Below are 20144 nucleotides of genomic sequence, written 5' to 3'. Positions count from 1 at the left end.
GATACTAGGTTTGTGCAGTGTGTGACTTCATTTCTTTTTGAGTGTGTGTGTGTGTGAGTGTGTGTGTGTGTGTGTGTGTGTGTGTGTGTGTGTGTGTGTGTGTGTGTGTGTGTGTGTGTGTGTGTGTGTGTGTGTGTGTGTGTGTGTGTGTGTGTGTGTGTTTTTTCAGTGCTGACATAGTAACACATCCCCCACTTCAGGAAACAATAGGCGTTTGATGAAGGGGGGGCACAGTTAAGTCAGTGGGTTGTCTCAATAGAGATATGTACGTAATGCTTTTGATAAGCTGCTTACGTGTGTTACAGTATATTCTGAATAGGGAATTTATATAACAAATTGAGGTTCAATTTATGTACTACAAAGTAAGTGTTTTTGAATGCGCTTGGTAAGACGACAAGAGTAGAGCGTTTTTGGTTTACTGGGTGTGTGTATGTGTGTGTGTGTGTGTGTGTGTGTGTGTGTGTGTGTGTGTGTGTGTGTGTGTGTGTGTGTGTGTGTGTGTGTGTGTGTGTGTGTGTGTGTGTGTGTGTGTGTGTGTGTGTGTGTGTGTGTGTGTGTGTGAGAGAGAGAGAGAGAGCGAGTGAACAGCAGGCAGGCCTGTCATGAGGAGTCCAGATGGTGGGTGGAGAAAGCCCTCCTTTAATCCGTGAGCCAGGATATTACACCCCCCTTCACACAAACACACACACACACACACACACACACACACACACACACACACACACACACACACACACACACACACACATACAAAGTCATGTGTACCTCCTATCGGCTGTTTGCACGACCCCACACTGAGTTTGTACACTTTTATTTTGCATTATCCACGCTCCATTATGTCGTTCTGAGTTCAGTACCGCTGTGTTGATATATCCCAAGTGACACTGCGCTTTAATATTTGGTGCAAATTATAGTTTGGTGTATTAAGGGAAACGTGAAACATGACTCATGGACAGTCTACTAAAGATTAATTCAATGACAAAATTTGTGTATACTCCACATGCACATTGAAATGTCTTAACAAAACAAAGAGAAGTACATTTGCAGCTAAGTTCAAAGTTTAATGAACACGAACCATGATGCTCCGTCCTCCATACATTTGTAATGTAATCAGTAATCAGATACTGTGTGACTTAATAATAGCCTAATTTCTTCATTTTTGTTTTTAATAATTACGTTTTAGTTTTAAATTAGCCTATATTTAACGCACATCTATTTCCTTCAGTATAACCTTCCTCTTGGCTCTTGTAAGTCCTATCTGCGCTGTGTTTATGCTGCCTTTTCAGAATGTGGCGGTCAGTGACCTCAGTCAATCCAGTGGAATACATAATCATCCTCTGTTAACACTTCTCTTCCTAATATTTGTCTTATTCTCCCTAAAATGCATATGCAATGAATAGAGAGGCTCACCCTGTAGACACACATACATGACACACAATTATCACATGTGATAATATTTGTTTGGGGTTGAATGTGTCACATCTGCACCCTGAAAAACAGTGAATCTGGCCTTAATGGAGTCTATAGCTATGCTAGCCCTTCTGTGAGACTGTACTCATTCACAGCGGTGCTTTGAGCTAATGCATTGATGAATTGATGTCACCTTTTGTCCTAAAATCAGTTATCATTCAGGATAAACTGGGGGAGAAGTATATTGATTGTGATTCACTGGTGTTATTGCCTTCACAGCCGATTTGACCGATTTCTGTCATTACAGAAACCCCCCAACCCCCATTCTCGTACACAAAACAAAAACAAAACACCACCTAAGATATGAGGCAGTATGGCCCTACTTTTGAGCCTAGTTGCCTTAGCAGACCTGTATCTGCTATTGTAATGGTAAGTGGGACCACCCAACAATGTTGTGTAAACTGCTTAACTGCAGCACTGTATGATGACGTAGTATGAAGGTAGAAAGTGTTAGAAAAATTCTAGGAAGGTTAGGGGACATTATATTCTTTAGTATTTTTACCCAAACCACAATATATTTCTAAACCTAGAAACAAAGTTTTATTGCTTAAACCTAACCATGTAATTTTGTTACCTAACCAAGTAACAACCCCATTTGTTTAATCTCCTTTTTGTTTAAAAAAGTGATGCTAAGGGGTCGTAACGGCGACCGTTACCATGTCAAGAGATGATAACATCTTTCTGAACTTACTAGTAGGTGTAGCTCGCACCTTCTAACCCATATCCATGAGCCTGACACCACGGATTACAGCCATTTAATGGCATGATAACATTTGAAGCGGGTGGCCATCATTAATATGATGTCAAAAAGTTGAAAGAAGTCAGCTCAGCAATTTTAATTTGTACAGCTTTTACATTGTGCTGTCAGTTGCAGATGTTGCGCCAGATCAACGTCAACATCTACATCGATCATTCTGCAGCTTTGACAGCTTTGATGCTTCATAGATCAGTTAGAGCATAGGTTTTTTGTGTGTGTGTTTGAGTGTTTGTTTGTAATACTCATGTGAGCCCATCATTGTTTTTTACAACCGTTGCTATTTTCTCTTTAATCTTTTATGTGCATATTAAACGCCTGTGTTGAAAGAGTGTTAGCTCTCCCCGCAGACTATGCCCTACATATCACAGACAGACTAATTAGGATTTTTGTCTCCAAGGGGCGGTACATTCTTTTTCATTTTCAAAACAAACACAAGTGTACTCCTGATCTCGATAAATGCAGATAGCAGAAGAGGGCATAAAAACTCTGGCAGCCTTTTACCCCCCACATGTGAAAATCTCTAGCTTCATGCATGTCCAGCATGTCGTCTCAGCTGTTGGAAAATAAGAAATGGTATGGCTATTTCTCTCTATACAACCGTGTTGGTGTTCCTCTTAAATAAAACATGGGGTAGCCTGAAACAGCCTGACGCTCCTTACTCAGATGCAGGTCCGTATCAAAATATACGCTTGTGCTTCTTTTATACTGAATTGTGTGTTTTGTTGTTGCAGAGAAGAAAGGCAAAGCGGACTGTTTCCAATCCAAGAACGCTGATGAGGAGGCCTGCGTGGCGGTGAAAATTGAACACTCCAGAGGTAGGCAGCATCACCTTCACTCGCCACACAGCCGCTTCAAGGCTATTTTCATCTCCTTCTTTTAAATGCAGCTTTTTTCTCTCTAGATGTATAGCTATTAACATCTCACTTGTGTGAGGGGTTTTGCGTTTCCTGTGGTTTCCCATCCGTCTGTATTTGTGCCACTGTTGATGCAGTCCTTTAAAAAAAAAAAAAAAAGTTTGCTTTTTGTGATGTGTGGGAGGTAGTGCGGCCACAAGCTGAATTAAGATGCAAAGCTTTGTTCATTGTCGGTAACCACCTCTGATTCACAGCAGGAGGACTGCATTTGAATTCATTCAATATCACGCTTAGAGTTTCAAGCCTTTCAGTGCTTTCTAAACTTCAGTCAATCCAGCAAGATCTTCTGCTTCTTTTGCGCAAATTGCCTGCAGTGAAGTGAACTTTAAGACGAGGTTGATATGCAGAGAGGGGATGCAGGATGACGCTGCGGAGGGCAGTATAGGAAGAACACGCCTCCCCGCAGCTCACAGTTATGCAGGTGTGTGAAGAAAGCTGCTGGTCTCTGCTCTATTTTTATTATCAGACTGTGTGTGTGTGTGTGTGTGTGTGTGTGTGTGTGTGTCTCACAGTCTGCATCTGTGTGATGAATGGATGTATTCCTTCAGCCCCCAGTGACTTACTATTTTTCCCTTTGTCTCATTTTCTCTCTCCTCTGTATGTGCACTGTCTCATTCTCTCCTTTCACTCCTCTTCCATTTTGTTTTTCATCTGTCCATCTTCTCTGTGCTTGTCTGTAGTTATCATGCCCTCACTTCCTTTCTGTTTCATGCACCTGCCGCCTTTAGCTCACCCCTGCAAAGTAATGCCAGTATGTCCAGTTCTCTCTTTAATCCTCAGTCTCTGCTTCTCTTCCCCCCATTTCTTTCACCTCTCCGCACGCCATCTTCTTTGTCATCTCAACCCCAACCCCCGGTGCCTCCCGGTTCAGAGCAGACTGGGGTTCTAATCTCACGCTGGCCCTTGGATTAGAGGATGAGGCAGGGTTAATCTGAAGAAAGTCTGGGTAGTTGAACCAAAACAGCTAATCCCCATGCCTGGTGCTAATGGTTATCTGTCACCCTGTCTGTCTCTCTCTCTCACACACACACACACACACACACACACACACACACACGCACACACACACACACTCAACCAAATTCAATTGAATTCAATTCACAAGACTTTTGTTGGCATGGCATGCATTTGAAATGTGTTGCCAAGGCAAAATTACAAGATATGATACATTCAATTGACACCATTGTCTGTACCATAATGATGGACACAATGACAATTCATGTATCAGGTTAGAGCCAGACATGTACTGTAACTACACACACTCTAATCTTAGAGTGTTGTATGGCACCAGAAGTGGTTAGAAACTGCGTTTTGTGCATATTGACACTTTGTCTCTGTATCTGTCATGTGCCTCTGTAGTATTTATTTAGTATTTTTCCCACTTTTACTGTGTCAGCAAAGAATTTACATGAAAGGTAGTGTGTGTGCATGCACAGTAACCTGTTTTTTCTCGGCTTTTGGCTGTAACCTCTTTACTTAAACCAAATTAAAATAAGGAACCAGTGAGAACCAGTTAACACTGCTGACAGAATTTCAGTTATTTTGCCATGCATGAATTTGTGCAGATTTGAGCAGATTTCCTTTCAACATTGACCTATTAAGCGGGTGTCTGACACTTAATTTCCTGCATTCAGGTGGATGTTTACGAACCAATTTATGGTAGAGATGTCTTTATTTATGTAAAGGAAAACCCATGTGACAAATTTAAAATAAAAAAAATATGTATATAATAATATGATTTATAGAAACCTGTTCTATTATCTTTTTTTATTTTTAATCCTCAAAATCTTCCATCCATCCATCCGATCCCCTATCGGGGTCGCACGGAGGCTGGGGCTGATCCCAGCTGACATCGGCGTGAGGCGGGGTACATCCTGGACAGGACCCCAGTTTATCGCAGGGCACATAGAGACAAACTGAGACAGACAACCATTCACATTCACATTCATACCTAAGGGGCAATTTAGAGTCATCAATCAAACCTAACAAGTGCATGTCTTTGGACTATTGGAGGAAGCCGGAGAAAACCCATGCAGACAACATGCAAACTCAACTTTGAAGGGCCTGGGTTTTGAACCTGTCGTTGCTTTGGAGGTTGCATTCCACCCCTTACATTGTCGTGTCTATGAGTCAAGTTCTAGCGGTTCTTCAATATAGAAGTCCTTTTTATTGGGGCGGGACAAATGCACATGCTCTAAAATATTGAGGGGGACGTGTCCCCTGCGTGCCCCTCAGGTTTTGTAGCCATGATGTCGAGGAAAGGAAAATGTGGAAAAAAAGGATGTATTCTTTGATGAATCCACTAAATAGATCAGTCTAAATACGGCAGTGCTCCTAAACAGTTGGTTGACGGTGAAATTTAACCATGATCTTTCACTGATGACACCAGTCAATCCTATCCCTTGAGACCCTGCCAACAAAAAGGCTGCAGGAGGTTGGCTGTGTCAAGTACTTTTTGGCAGCAACTTCTGGTTGCACCACTTAGATGTAAGCATGAGAGTGCAGTTTTGGTGGCCGTTGCATAATCATTCAGGGTGTTTTCACACCGGGGGGATTCGACTTTAGTGCAACATAGGTGATGCTTCATCCATCTGAAAGGTTCCTGAACTACTGCTACTGTAAGTATGGGTAATTTAAAGGGAATTTAGTGAATGGAATTTCTACCTGTCAGACTGGTTTACTGGAATGCCTGGCATTCGCACTTATCCTGCCCTGATGAACAAAACACACATCAGTGAGCATGCAGGTGTTTGATAATGTGTGTGAGAATATACATTAAAAATAAGAACACACACACACAAACACACACGCACACACACACATACCTTTCACATGTCCACAGATAGCAAGATGACAAGAACTATTTATGTCATATCGTAGCTGTTAGCATGACTTAAATTAAGGCTTCCTGTCCTGTTTTTTTTTTTTTGCAATCATGTGATGGCTCAACGTTGATAGATAACACTGTACACTACAGCAACTGCTCAAAAGAGCAAGCACCTCTGAACTTGGCTGTCACAGACATGGAGAAGTTCCCTCTACTGACTTCTGCAAAAGGTACATTTTGTTCATGGTAAAATTTAGCCTGTTCCTGGGATCTTTGTTTCATTTTTATATATGTTGATCTAGATTTAAACTCATATTTTGTTATTTGGATTTTACCAGATGCACATTTTCACGTTGCTTTCACTTGTTTGTGTCGACTCGCTCAGTTTTGTCTTGTTTTCACGTCTTAAATGTTTGCACAAGAAAAGCGCATGAGGGAGGAGGAGTCGATGGGATGGCGGTTTAAAATAATAGATTAGAGGCTTTGGGCTTCATTTAGATTTGAGCAGGCAGAGAGAGAAAGAACTAGTGTGTGGCGCTCCAGGCTGCTTTACTGTGGTGCTTGTTAATCATTGATTTGACTCATCGGACAGAACAAGAAGTGTAGTGACTGTTATACAGCCTGTCCCCTACTAGTGGTCCTGTTTCACACCAACATTTTGGGAAAGAGGCTTTATTTGTTTGCTTCTTTTATGATCAGATTAAAACAAGTGAGAGGAAGCTGGAGAGCATCTTAGTCACATTGGCCCTCATTTATCAAACGAACGTACGGCAGAAAAACGTGCGTACGACCATTTCCTGGCAAACTTCGGCATTTATCAATTTGGACGTGAGCGGGAGCTAAGATCAAATCTCACGTCTGGTCTGAGGTCGTGTACGCTACACGACGTAAGTTTCAGCCTGTGCTATTTGCGGTGCAGCACAGCAAAATCTGGCTGAAAATAATGAACAAACCTCAGCTGTCATTAAGCATATGCAGTCACATATTAAGAACAGATCAAAACGAATAAAAAAATAAAAATTGTGGTTGGAGCGATTGATTGCACTCATGTGCGTCTGAAGGCACCATCCATGAATGATTACGCGTTCATCAATCACCAAAACTACCACTCGATAAATGTACAGGTGATTTGGGATGCCAAGCTATCGCCAAACGGTTGAAGATAAATAAGTGAATGAATGAACCTGTTGGCGCGCGGCTGCAGGAGAGTGCACTGCAGAGCCAAAGTCATCTCCTCGGTAAGTGGCTACCCTCGATAAATGCAGAAAAATCAAACGAGGTATCAGATGATTACCATCTTGGTATGGTTCTTCTAGGGGACAAAGGTTATCCTCTAACGGAATACCTAATAACACCGCTGGCAAACCCCGCTACAGAGCAGGAGCGCAGGATCAGCAGTGCGCACACGCGCACACGGGTCACAATGGAGCGCTGCTTCGGGTTGACTGCCTCCGTTATTCTTTTCCATACAGCATTTTCATGGGCAGCTTTCATTCCACTCTTAAGACTGCCAAAAAGCACATCTTTATTTTGCTCCATCTCGGATGTCAGGATGCCGATCTGTGTGTCTGAAAAGTTTCTTTTTGTACCAGCATTCTTCCTCACCATGTTGTTCCGAAACAGGAATATTTAAGGGCGTAACATGTTAATGTCAATCGAATTCAGCCGCCGCATTTATCAAGGCCCGCTCATTCGTCAGTGAGATTGGTCAGATACGAATGTTTCATAAATCACACGTTGGGTCCTGTTGTACGACCAATTATGCACTCAGATCTGCGTTTCCACGCAAGATTGATAAATGAGGCCCATTGTGCTTGCAAAAGTTTAATCTGAGAGATTAATTTGCCATAAATCCAATGGACTCTTATTGGTGCTGTTTGTAGCTTTTAAAATGTAAATGTGACCCTCAGTGTGTGTGTGTGTGTGTGTGTGTGTGTGTGTGTGTGTGTGTGTGTTATTTTGTTATTTTTTTTAAAGCTACTTAGTAATAGTGGGTGTGTGAGCCAGAGTGAAGGAGGAGTCTTGTGCCGCTCTGCGAGTCTTCTCACTGAGATGAGTCACTCAGCAGCGACAGTGCCTGGGAAGATTGCATGGAGCCTAAACTTAGCGCTCTTTGGGGACTCACACACACGCGCACACACACACACACACAAGCACACGCACACACACAGAGTGTGGTCCCTTACTAAGGATACTCACTCTACAATTGTTTTCCTGTCTGTCTCAAACGCCAAGGTGAGTTCATTCGCTGGGATTTTTATTATTTATTTTTATTTCTACTTTCTCCGTTCAGTTGCTCTGGAGTTGGCTCTCCTGTTGGATCTTTGATTTTAGATCAACCTTCAACAGTGGCTAGAACAAGCTTGCATGCTCTCATGTTGAACTGCTCTTTTTATCTGCTAATATACGACTGCTAATATACTGTGGCAGTGTTTACAGTACATTCTGAGACTGGTGAACAACCTAGATATACAAACTGTGAAAACTGTGCTGTGAAAGATTTCTGATAAGCTATTCTTGGTATGGTTGTTTACTTCATCCGTCTTCCTCTCTCGTGTTTTGTGACGCTACTGCGCCCATTTATTAAGAAGAAGAAGCAGAATTTGTAAAAAGTCCTCTCAGACATTCCTTTTGATATGAAAGTTGCACCCGTGGGGCCACAAGGCGAGGAGACAGAGCCTTAGCTTCGAGCTGTGTCGCACACTGGCTGCTGAAGGGTGGGGACACACTGCACCACATACACAGGTGTGCTTTTTTTCTTTTTTTACCTGGAGCTCTCACACTGAAGTATTAGGACTCATTTTGCCAGAGGGGGGTTTGGGAGGAGGGGCAGAAAGAGTGAAAAGAGGCGAGGGACGTGTAAAAGACAGGTCAGGCAGGCCTGCTGTCAGGTGACAACGATTCGGGGAGGTGTGGATGATGTCATGAGGTAGAAATGTCTTGAACGTTCACTTGATAGTGTTTGACTGAGAGGCTGAGTGGAGATTGACCGAATGGCACACCTGCTTGAACTGCAGTTTTTTGGTTCTTAAATGACAAGAAGGTAGGGACATCGGTCTTGGGTTCTGTCCAACACTTTGTTGTCAACAACCATAAGATGGATAGCCATACAATTTTTGTATCAAACATGATTGTACAACATTTCAGGGCAATCCATCTAACAGTTATTTTCCTTAAGACCAAAGTGTTTGAACAACAAACCAACGGACCTTGTCACCCCTGGAACCAAACTATTTTAGGCGTGAGTCGGGATGATTCACTATTTTGAGATACTGTTTGTTTTTTTGTTGCAGTGAAGGACATTTGTGTCTGAGTGATACATTCCTTCAGCCTCCTTGGCTGGATTGCACTAAACTCATTCCTCTACTGCTGTGATGTGGCAGAGCTGGAGGTCTGTGGATGGGAGTCATGTCTTTAATGCTGTAGTACACACACACACACACACACACACACACACAACCACACACATGCATGTGAGCTCAGGTAAACCTCACAAAGCAGATCCTATTTGAAAATGTTTCTGGGGAGTTCTGTCTTACTGATATACTCACATACTAAGGAATGATACTGTTCTTGTTTTTAGGCGAGTGCCGAGGAGACACCGGTTGTTTCTTTGCAAAGCAGCATTTTTCACAAGTCATTTGTTCTCATCTATGCTGCTGCTGAGACCTGACCTTTACGAGAGCATTTCTTATTTCTTACACTCTCGGTGCAGTTTTTGGATTTATTGAGATAGAAGTAGAGGAAGCCTTCAGGCCGAGGCTGCTCAGTAGTGAAATAAATTTTGCATCCTGGGAAGGTAACAGGCTAGTTGCCATGGCAGCAAGTCTCACCATCCTCCCAACAAGGACAGAAGCAGAGGTCGAGTCTCAGTTTGACTTGTCGACTCCGCAATTCCTTGACTGCAGCAGTGCTCCAACCGTGTTTCAGTTTCTATGCAAAGCAGGTTACTTGTGTAAGAGCAGTTGTCATATCATCAGGCTATAAAGATATTAAGTGACATCACATAAAAAAAATCTCTTTGGTGTTATAAGACTCACCTAGCTGACTCCTTGTCCGGCACAAGTTCCTCTTTATTTTCGATCATCCACATAAACACGTCTCAGACAACCACGGTTCTTCCCCATCACACAGATGGAGGAGGAGAATCAAAGTGTTTCTGCAGGGTGGTGGCTGGGTTCTACTAATTTAAATGGCGGTCTGTCACTTGTGCCAAGCCAGCTTTAATGATAAGATGCCAGAATGAGTGTGTTACCAGGAGCAGCGGTTCCTGCCAAGCACTCCACTTCTGAGAAAGGAAGTAGAGTTGATCCTATTTTTACTGTAACAGAACTGGTTGTGTTTCAGTACATGAATGATACAGATGAGAGCTTAAAGGTAGTTGATGTGATCCAAACTCAGAATTATTGGTATGCGGGTCCGAGCAAAACATGTTTGCATTTCCAGACGTATCTACGTGTTTCTCTATTGACATCTCTTTTCATATCTTGGATGGTAACATTTAAAATACCGGCACAACTTGCTCAGGATGAAGACAGTGAAGGCCTCCAGCTGACTGTTGTTTGACACAGTCAATAACAACCCTAGGAGACGGAGCCAGGCTGTGGAAAGTGGACCCCCTGCAATCTTACAGGATAAGTGCCATATGTGGAGGAAAATCTGGAGGTGGAGACTTGGCATTTTTAGCCATATATGTATATAATATGTAATGTAAGCTGGTTGTTTTCTTATGATCTCTTAATGTGGCCATGACGGGAAACCAAGCACATAATCAAGAGAAATTCCTGAGGCCGCCTTCAGAATTGATTGGTAATTTTGGGGCTGTGTTTAGAAAGTCTACTCTCCCAAACACAGCGTGGGACCGTTTCCAGTCATACAGTTGCAAGGGCCGTTGTCTTTAATTAAGGTCAGGCTGTAAAAATAGAAACTGTGACTATATGATTCTGTGGTTGTTGTTTTTTTTCTTTTTCTGTTTCAGGATTGGTAAGATAAGGATCACTGTAGGGAAAATAGGCCCCAAGAAGCATTTTGGCACATAGCTGCAAAATGTCAGTATACAAACAGCATCTGGAAGGGTACACTATGGATAGAACATAATGTGTTTCACTCTAATACCAGCTGTACATTATAGAAGCCTAGCATGGCCATTAATGCACATATTTTGAATGTCATTTTCTTGACATCACAAGTTAATTATTTTTGTCATCGTCATTGATAAAACAAGCTTTATCTTGAGATAACTAAAGATACTAGTTTCCCCTAATAACTTATAATTAGGGGGGGGGGGGGGTCACAAGTTAGATTTTAAATCGCAAAATTGACCTACATGTGTTTTCGATTTCAATTCTAGAAATCAGAAGGACTAGTTACGATTCTTCCTGTATGTTTTTTCTCCCCACCCTCGCCTGTTTGCGCGCGTCCAAAGATATAAACAACACACAGATAACATAGTGTAGAGTTTGAGACGACGGAGAAAATCTTCCTGCTTCCCAGAAGTCACCAGTGTGACAACATTTTGCCTCTCCCGTGAGTGATGTAAACATGCAGAGTACGACAAAGCATGGTGGCTCTGACAGGAAATGGTGCCGAAACTGAGGGGATTTGGAGAATCGTGACACCCCTACTAATAATCACTTATAATTATACTAATACTAACTTAAACTAATACTAATTATCAGAGCTAAAAAGTTCAAACAGCCCACATAGTCACAAGAATAATACAAAATGTTATCTGTGTTTCTTCAGTACATTGTGAGGGAAAAAATCTTTATTCTTTGATTGAAGAATAATTTCTGACAATGACTGATACATTCGAATTATGGAAATATGCGACTACATAAAGACACAAAATCAAGTACAGAGGTATTCCAAATTAAAAGTCCTATCAGTCCATTCTGGGCCGTTTTCAGTGCAGACGACATGGCACTCCTGATCTCTGATAAACCTTATAAATAATACAAGGAAACAATCTTTTGTTTTCTCAAAGTAATTAACTAAATATAACCACATAACAGCATATAAAAAAAGCACAGCTAGTCTCGGCTCCCATAGTAAATATACTTTCAGGCTGTAACTAACAAATATTTTCATTACCAGTTAATCTACCATGTATTTATTACCATTTTGTGATTTGCCAACTAATGATTTGTTCCTACTGTTCCTCTTTCAATATCTTCCAATTTCTTTGTCTATTGCATAAGACAAAGATAAGCCTTTTGTGTGGCATTCGTATTATCCCCACAGGCTGCTATCAGGGCCATAGACTATTTGTGTTATTGCTTTAACAATTGATGAATCATCAACATCAATTCATTTTTTAGGATCATACATTCTCTAAGTATTTGTCAAGCAGGGTGGAGGATCATTTTCTGAAAGACTGATAACTTATTTGATATTGTATTCTTCTAAAAGTTAGGAGGATTTTAGTTCAATCTATTTTTGAACATGAAACTGAGTCTATCAAAGAATTAAGGCCTCTTTTAAATGATTTATATGACAAGGATGGAAGATCTCTTTCCACATTAGCATCACTGAGTGTCAAGCAGAGGAGGAGCAGACTTTAGACCTTGAAAACAGAACAGATACAAATACAAGTAGTCAGAAGTCTGTATCCACTTTAAAAATAGTCCACTACACGTTTACCCAGACAAGTTAACCGAGTGCAAAGCTACATTGATGTCTGCATCCAACCCATACATCAGTGCCGCATGTTTAATCAATGACCACCTTAAATGGAGAATAATGGACTAATACCATGTTAAATAATGAGAGTGCATACTGGCTCCTGGAAATGTAGTACCATATTTGGACATTTGTCAGTACACACATTTCACATGCATGTGCGTGTGTGTGTGTGTGTGTGTGTATGTGTGTGTGTGTGTGTGTGTGTGTGTGTGTGTGTGTGTGTGTGTGTGTGTGTGTGTGTGTGTGCGCGTGCGCGCGCGGTCAGAGAGAGGTATATTTAGGCTACTGTAAATACTGCCAGTCTGTGTCTCGCTCCATTAAATCTGTCTGTCTGCTCTATCTAAACACTGATGCTGTACCATCTGTGGCCAGCTGGTTGGGTAAAAGCCTCGCCGGAGCTGGTCATCAACCGGATCACTAGCTGGATAATCAACTGAAACTGTCTGCCAATCTTTAATATTAAACCGGCAGCTGTTTATCATCAACATATGAATGTATAGATCCAGTATGCCGTTTGTATGAACACTCTAAAGGGATGAGAGGTGGGAGGAATGATCTCTTAGCGTTGTGTGGGACACAGCTCTTTTTTGTTGAACCACAGTGCTCCCTTAGGCGTTGACATTTTTTTTGTCAGCCACTGTGAAATTTGAATATGGCAAAACAAAGCTCTGAAAGTGTTTGACAATAATTCACAGCCTTCCAATTAAAACTCAAACTTGTAGCACATAATTCATTAGGAGACCTCAGCTCTCTGGGTCTCTGTGTGTTAGCCACTTGAGTGCCGTAGTTTACAACATTTCCTTTGCAACTGTAATTCCTCTTAGTGTTAGTCAGATATTCACAAACAACCCTGCATATCCATATGGCTGCACTATTGCATCAGTGTGAAAGTTTTTTTAATTACTGAGTGTAAATATCATAGTTTCATAAATTGGCAAAATGCTGAACTTGCCAGAAATCATTTTTTGTTTTTTTCAGTTCAGAAACATGGAATAAAGAAATATATAGATGTTCCTCAGTGTCATCTGAGAGACTGTACCAGTAGTGGTGCCTGTGTATCTAACAATGCACTGACATATTGGTATAGCAGTGCTGTCAATTGTGACACAGGAGTTTATAATGATGTATTTTGTATTTTAAAAATAAGTGTTGTTTGGTACCCAGGTGGTCCTGGTTTGAGTTTCACAAGGGATCTGTCATTCACCATCTCTCTTCTCTCATTTCTCTGTATCTCGATACTGTCCTCTGCACTTGTTCTCCTCTTATCAGCAGTCTGTCATAATCTGTATCATCTCTCTCTCTCTCTCTCTCTATGTCAGCTCTAGGCAGTAGCCCAGCGTGCGAGACACCCAGCGTGCAGGCGTGTCTGAGTAGGGCGGGCGGCGGGACGACTGACAAGAGCAAGGGAGGGGTCAATGGAAGAAGCTCTAGCTGCAAGCCCCGGCTACAGTCTAAACCACAAGGTACACAACAACAACTCACAATACAGCCAAACAGTAGGGTCAGTGGACACAATTGTATCAGTCTATGATTCATGTGTGAAGCCAGGGAGAAAGTATTGACACACGCGCACACTGTTCATTCTCTATGACCTTTCTACTGCTTTGATACTGTCTATTGGTGTAACCAGTCAACTATATAATTCACATACACACACACTCAGGCCACCACAGGGAAACAGTGAAAACAGGAATAGAGTTATGTAAGTTGGCCTAGGATCAGTAAACCCCGAGCCTCGTTCCTCTTTTATTTGAGGTGAGTAAATCATTCTCCAAAGATAAGACAAGAGACAGAGCTCCGTTCTTTCTGCCCGGAAATTCGATTCCTAACACATGTATGTGAAACAAGTTAAACTGTTACTCTACAGTAACTTGTTTGTTACATCTAGGGTGCTTAATGCTGCTCAGTGCTGTGTGTGGTGTCAGTTAGGGAAGCTTATACCGCCCCCCTCAGGTGCAAAATTGACTTTGCCGTGACATACTCCCTCATGAGAAAAAATACAAGGCAATCATGTGCATCTTGAACGTTGTGCATCTAAGTTAGTAACTAATGTAACTTTTCCTCTGTCTTCTCTGCAGTGCCCCCAAAGCCACCACACCTCCAGAGCCCGGTGACTGAGCTCCCATCCCCACTGGGCCGCTTCCACAAACCACCACTAAAACAGGGCATGGAAGAGGGAGGAGGAGGAGGAGGAGGGGGAGGAGGAGGAGGCAGAGGGGCTGTGAACCGGGAGAAACTCAGAGAGAAACACTCCAAAGTCTCAGACCTCATCAGCCGCTTTGAGGAGAACAGGTAGGGGCTCTTTACTCCTTGGTGGTATGTGTGGTTGCTCTTCACAGAGAGAGACTAGAAGCAAAATATATGCTGTAAAATTATAATAAAAAAGATTTTGTAAGGGATATCATCCCATCTGTAATATTATTCAGTGAAAATTGCTCTCACTTTCTTGTACCATGACAGATTAGCTGCGGCTAAATAACTCCATCTACGTCACTTTAATCACTTTTGTAACAGAACAACCTCGTTCAGGCTGTCGTCATCACAGTGACAGAAAACCTTGTCTTTCCTAATGTTTCCTGCGCCGGTTATTTCAGGGATGAAAAGCAGAAGTCCTTCGATTAAAGTCCTCAGCCTGACTCACTGACAGTAGCGCAGACAAGAGCCGTAGACAGAACAGGCTGAGATTAGCTCATGCATCACAAGCCAAGCGTTAGCAAAGGGGATGAAAGGAGATTTGTACAGGGGAGTGGAAAACACAGCTTCTCATTTAGTTAGTTGTGGGACAGGACTCAGTGTTGCGAGATGAAGCCAAGGAGAATGAGGTAGGACCCCTCCGACTGTCTCAACTTTTAATGCCTGTACTTGACGACCTCGTGAATCACGGTGATGTAAATATTCTGTTGGCCGAGCTTTTACACAAACTCTCAACTGAATTTACTCTTTCTAATGCAGGGTTAGGTATCTACAAAGCATACCAGTGTTCCCTCCTCTTTTTTGTGCATCCCATCTTGTTTTATTACAAGTCATCAGATTTTTGATTGTGGCTGGAGCGAGAGAGGCCCGTTGACACCAGTGAGAGGAACAACAATGGTGCCCTTGTCTCAGCTGCTCGTACAGTAAAACCCAGAAATACTCAGTCCGCGGCAGTAGCATGCCCACGAAAATTTCACTCTGTATCAGAATAATCAAAATGATCTTTATTGTCTTTGTACTCAGGTACAATGACATTTTGAATGGCATCTCTTGATGTAGACAAAAACCGGAGAATAAATAAAATCAGTACCAGCAGCAGCATCATCAGCAGCCTCACGAAAGGTGGCTCTTGTGCAGTTGGAGATAACTGCAACTTTAAAAAGAGATCAATATAGGGCACTACTTAAATCAGATTTACACATGTACGAATTTAAACACTTTGAATGCTATCTTCAGTCTGTTGCCTCGTATTCCAACTCATCTCTGGCCTGGATCCCTGAAAACAGAATTACAAAATCTAAGTGGAATCCCAAGCTTTCTCCACACTTTTCATCACATTTTCCGGTGTTAAAGTGTGGTTAATCAGAGCAAGAGGGTGTATCTTTTTCATTCAGACACTGCGGGGCTGTGGGGATTAGCCCTCTAGTGGCCTTGGAAAAGAAATAAGAGAAAGCTTCTGAGAACAGAATTAGCCTACTAATATACTAATCTGGTTCACATGTCTCTGGGCTTCCTTAAAGGCACCTTTTTAAAGGACTGCCACATGGCATATGAAGCTGTTCTTAAATTCCTCACTTGTTCAGCCTGTTTTAAAACTCATGTCATGTACTGGAGCACTTACTGTGTAACATGAAGAGGAACTGCTCGTGTGCTGCACACTACAAAGTGTGTGTTTTTTCTGAAAGCGGTATTAAACGTGTCTCTCTGCAGTTAATTGTGGTATTACTGAGTCTTCCTGTGAGAGGTAGAGATGATATTGTTTTTACGTTCAAGCAGGTGTCCTAGAGTGATTCATTTGTGGAGGGTTTCACCAGCCTGTTGTTGTTCCTCTATTTATACACACTTCCTGTTTCTGCCGGACAGTGACATTCAGTGCAACAGCGAGCGTCGCTTATGCTAAAAAAAAACTCACCTGTTTGGCTGATGGTTTTTTGCACCAGTAAAGGAGGTAAAGTCTCTCTTATTTCTTTTCTGTTTAAAATGGTGATGCTCTAAGTGAGAGCAGATCTGATTTGTGAGCAGTTTTACAAGAAAAGTGAAATTGCCAAAACGCTAAGATAGAGAAGCTGCTGTTAGTTGCAGCTTGCTGAGGTCTGGAGAGTGATTTACAGGGAAACAGCTGGACTGACTGCCGGTACAGGATGTAGAGCAGCTGAATGGTGATATTGTACATTCATGTGTGTGTGCGTGTGTATGTATGTGTGTGTTTGTGTTAATCTTGCTTCCATCCCTGCGCTGTTTTTCAAATCTTTCTTGCGCAAATTGTTTTTCCATTTCGTTCATGTTTAAGGAAAAGAATGGAAGAGATCTTACGGTATAACATATATTATGGGTTCTCCTTGGAAGTAGGACAGCATCTACCTCTGGGGAGTAGAGTTGTACCTCTCCCCTGCCTCCTGTCCTCCTCATTACTGTACCTCCATTCCGCCTCTACTGTGCACACACACTTCCTCTGCAGTACACCAGCTCTCAGCAGCCTCACAAGACAGAAGGAAGTTTGTGCACCTCCACAGTTTTATTTTTAACTCTCACACTCAAGTGCAAAAGCTCTCTGCTTATCGACATGTCCCACACTCCCTGATCAACACGCGGGCTTGAGCAGCTACTGAACACACTCCTGTAATCTTTCTCTTCTTTTACCTTTCCCCCTCATTTTTTTTGTTAGTTAACCAACTTCCTTCTTTGCCCCGTCCTCTGTTCCTTCAGCGGCACAGAGAACAAGAGAGACGGCTCGCCGCTCAAACAGATCAGCAAGTCAACTAACTGCAGCCCGGCTCATCGCACCTACCAGAGACAGACAGAGGCCGACAGGACTCAGGAGAACCACTCCTCCGCACTGACCTCACCGCAGGATGCTCACAAAACGGCGGCTAACGGGCTTCTAGCTCAGATGGAGCCGGACAAGGATAAGGACAAGGACAAGGAGGATAACCAGGAGAGGAACAATGAAAGTGTGAGGGTAGATACTGACGGGCTGGTAAACGGAGATATGGGGTGCACACAACAGAGTGATGATCATTCACCTACACACACAGACAGGACTGGTACAGAAAGCCACAGTGAGAATGGGGACAGCGGGACTAAAATAGAAAGCGAGCCCAGGAACGAAGAAGAGAGCACCGACCATAAGGTACGTTGACTTGGTTTCCCTTGCACCCAAGTGATCTGTGTATTTGTGTGTTGCTCTGACTCTGCAGTCTTGGATAAACAAACAGTCAGCATTTATTGATGTTCTGGGTTTCAACTCAATTAGATCTTCTGAGCTTATTAAACTCCGGGATACTCTAACATTGTAAGGGTACAGTTACAAGGAGAGTCCCTCTGCGTGTATCTCAGAGGGGTTATTTTCTGCGAAGGCCGAACAGATGTCCCAAACGCTTGAGCAGCTGAGCTCGTGCCTCAGCGGCCTTTCCTGATGGTGCCTGCTGTTGTCAACAGATTATAAATATCTCATGTTCGGATCAGTCTCTGTCTTCTCGGTGATAGAAACAACAGTCTCGATGGTATGGGGACAGGAAGAGTGCCATCCATCGCTCCACAGGGAAATGTTCAGTGGAAGAAACACATATTTTTTTTACTGGTGTTGACTTGAGAGAGAGCTTTGACAAGTTAAAACTTAACTTTGGTGATGATCAATTCAGTCTGGATGACGTCTGAGTGGCTTTGTGCCCGTTATTGGATTTCAGATCACATCATTTGTTTGTGCTGTTTGGAATTACCTTGAGTTAACATAAAGTGTAGCTCCTCTTTGGGTTCGTTGGTATTAGTCTTTATGTGTGCCTTTTGCATTGGTGTAACAAGTACGCTGATCTTTTTGTTAAGTAAGAGTACTGCTACACTATGACTTAAGGTCCTGCATTAAGGTATAAGCAGAAGTGATTCGGGGTCATCCCCACGTTCCCATGGTCATGGTTTTAAGAGATTGGTAAGGGCTATCTTCACAGTTCAAATTGCAAAGAGAGATGGACGTTTCCATAACACTTTTTATAGAGACCATATCTATATTTCCTAATGAGGGCATTCATAGTGTGTTATAATGCGCTCAAAATGCGTCATGAACACATATAATACTTTCTGATGCACTGTATCAACAGTCAAACAATATTAAAGATGCGACTTGATTAAGGGGTCGAGTGTCTTATAGATGCTCTTGACTAGTTATAAACCAGACACTTGAAACCTATTTATCATAACCTATAATGTTTTATGACTGTTTATACAGTGCATCAGAAAGTATTATGTGTGTTTATGAGTGTAGTGATGAGGTACTATGAATGCAATATAATCTACTATGAATGCCCCTATAATACGCTATAGATGTGCAGTTTGAATGGTAAAAATTATTTTAGTCACTGTGGAGATATTAGTGTAAAGTAAAAAAATGGTCTTGCTGGCAAATTTGAGGCTGAAGGTTTCAAGGAGTAGAACATCAGTAGACTATACACTGGCGATGGGTGATTTGACCACATCGAACACCCAGAGAAAAACATTGCTGAGAATGTAAAATCATTTATATGTCCCAGTAATTAAAAGGATGTTGAGGAGGGGTCTGGGGAACAGAGGACAAAGGGAACATATGCTCACACAAAATGTTGACATTAAAAAGAAAGGATCAAAACCGATGCAGCAGAAGTATCATGTTTTGTAGTCCAAGCAGTCTTCTTCCTTGTCAAAACTCGGCACATACATTACCCACAATTCAACTTTACGGCCGACAGTTTGGTCAGAGATTTAGGTGTGGTATAATAGTAGCAGCTAGTGTAGCATCAAGCTTCAGAGGCCTGGGGAGCTCACTTATTTCTAACTCCACTGCCACAGATTTTTTAATTAGCAAACTTGTAGTCTTTAAAGGCTTTATACATCTTTTTTTCTATTTATGTAGTAGTGCTCCGCAAGACCTGTAAACAGACTTTGATGTGTAGAATGGGTGGAATTTAACTGGTTTAATATTTAACAATGTACTGTAAAAGCTTAGGATGTGTTGTTTCTTTAACATTAAAAACGTTGAGCCTTAGCAACATTGCGGATGTATTGACAAAATAATTATGTAGAAATATGAGGCTGATTGCTCTCAGATCCTTCAAGAGGATACTTCTTCTTTGTGGTTGTATGTAGGTTATCATATTCTGCTGCCATGGTATGTAACAAAAACTCACATCTCACCATATCTGTGTGATGTTTTTTTGAGTACATTTAGAGGCCACAGTTATTGTTTGTCACAACAACTGGCCTCTCAGACATAGCTCTGTTGAACATGTGGACATTTGGTGTCATTTCCCTTCTTCCATAATTTCATTTC

At 42.0% G+C, this 20144-nt stretch overlaps 1 protein-coding gene across 2 annotated transcripts in view; it reads left to right on the top strand.

The window, feature by feature from the left end:
* fgd4a (FYVE, RhoGEF and PH domain containing 4a) overlaps positions 1-20144 on the top strand; it is a 55245-nt gene that overhangs the window by 28502 nt on the left and 6599 nt on the right. For both annotated transcript variants that reach the window (XM_083916123.1, XM_083916124.1), the window contains exons 2-5: positions 2959-3042; positions 13972-14115; positions 14731-14944; positions 17552-17975. In XM_083916123.1, the coding sequence (XP_083772249.1) occupies positions 2959-3042; positions 13972-14115; positions 14731-14944; positions 17552-17975 (866 nt within the window). The remainder of the gene's footprint in view (positions 1-2958; positions 3043-13971; positions 14116-14730; positions 14945-17551; positions 17976-20144) is intronic.

Source organism: Echiichthys vipera, assembly GCF_963691815.1.
Source record: "Echiichthys vipera genome assembly, chromosome: 7".
Taxonomy (NCBI): Eukaryota; Metazoa; Chordata; class Actinopteri; order Perciformes; family Trachinidae; genus Echiichthys; species Echiichthys vipera.
This window is presented reverse-complemented; position numbering and strand designations above follow the sequence as displayed.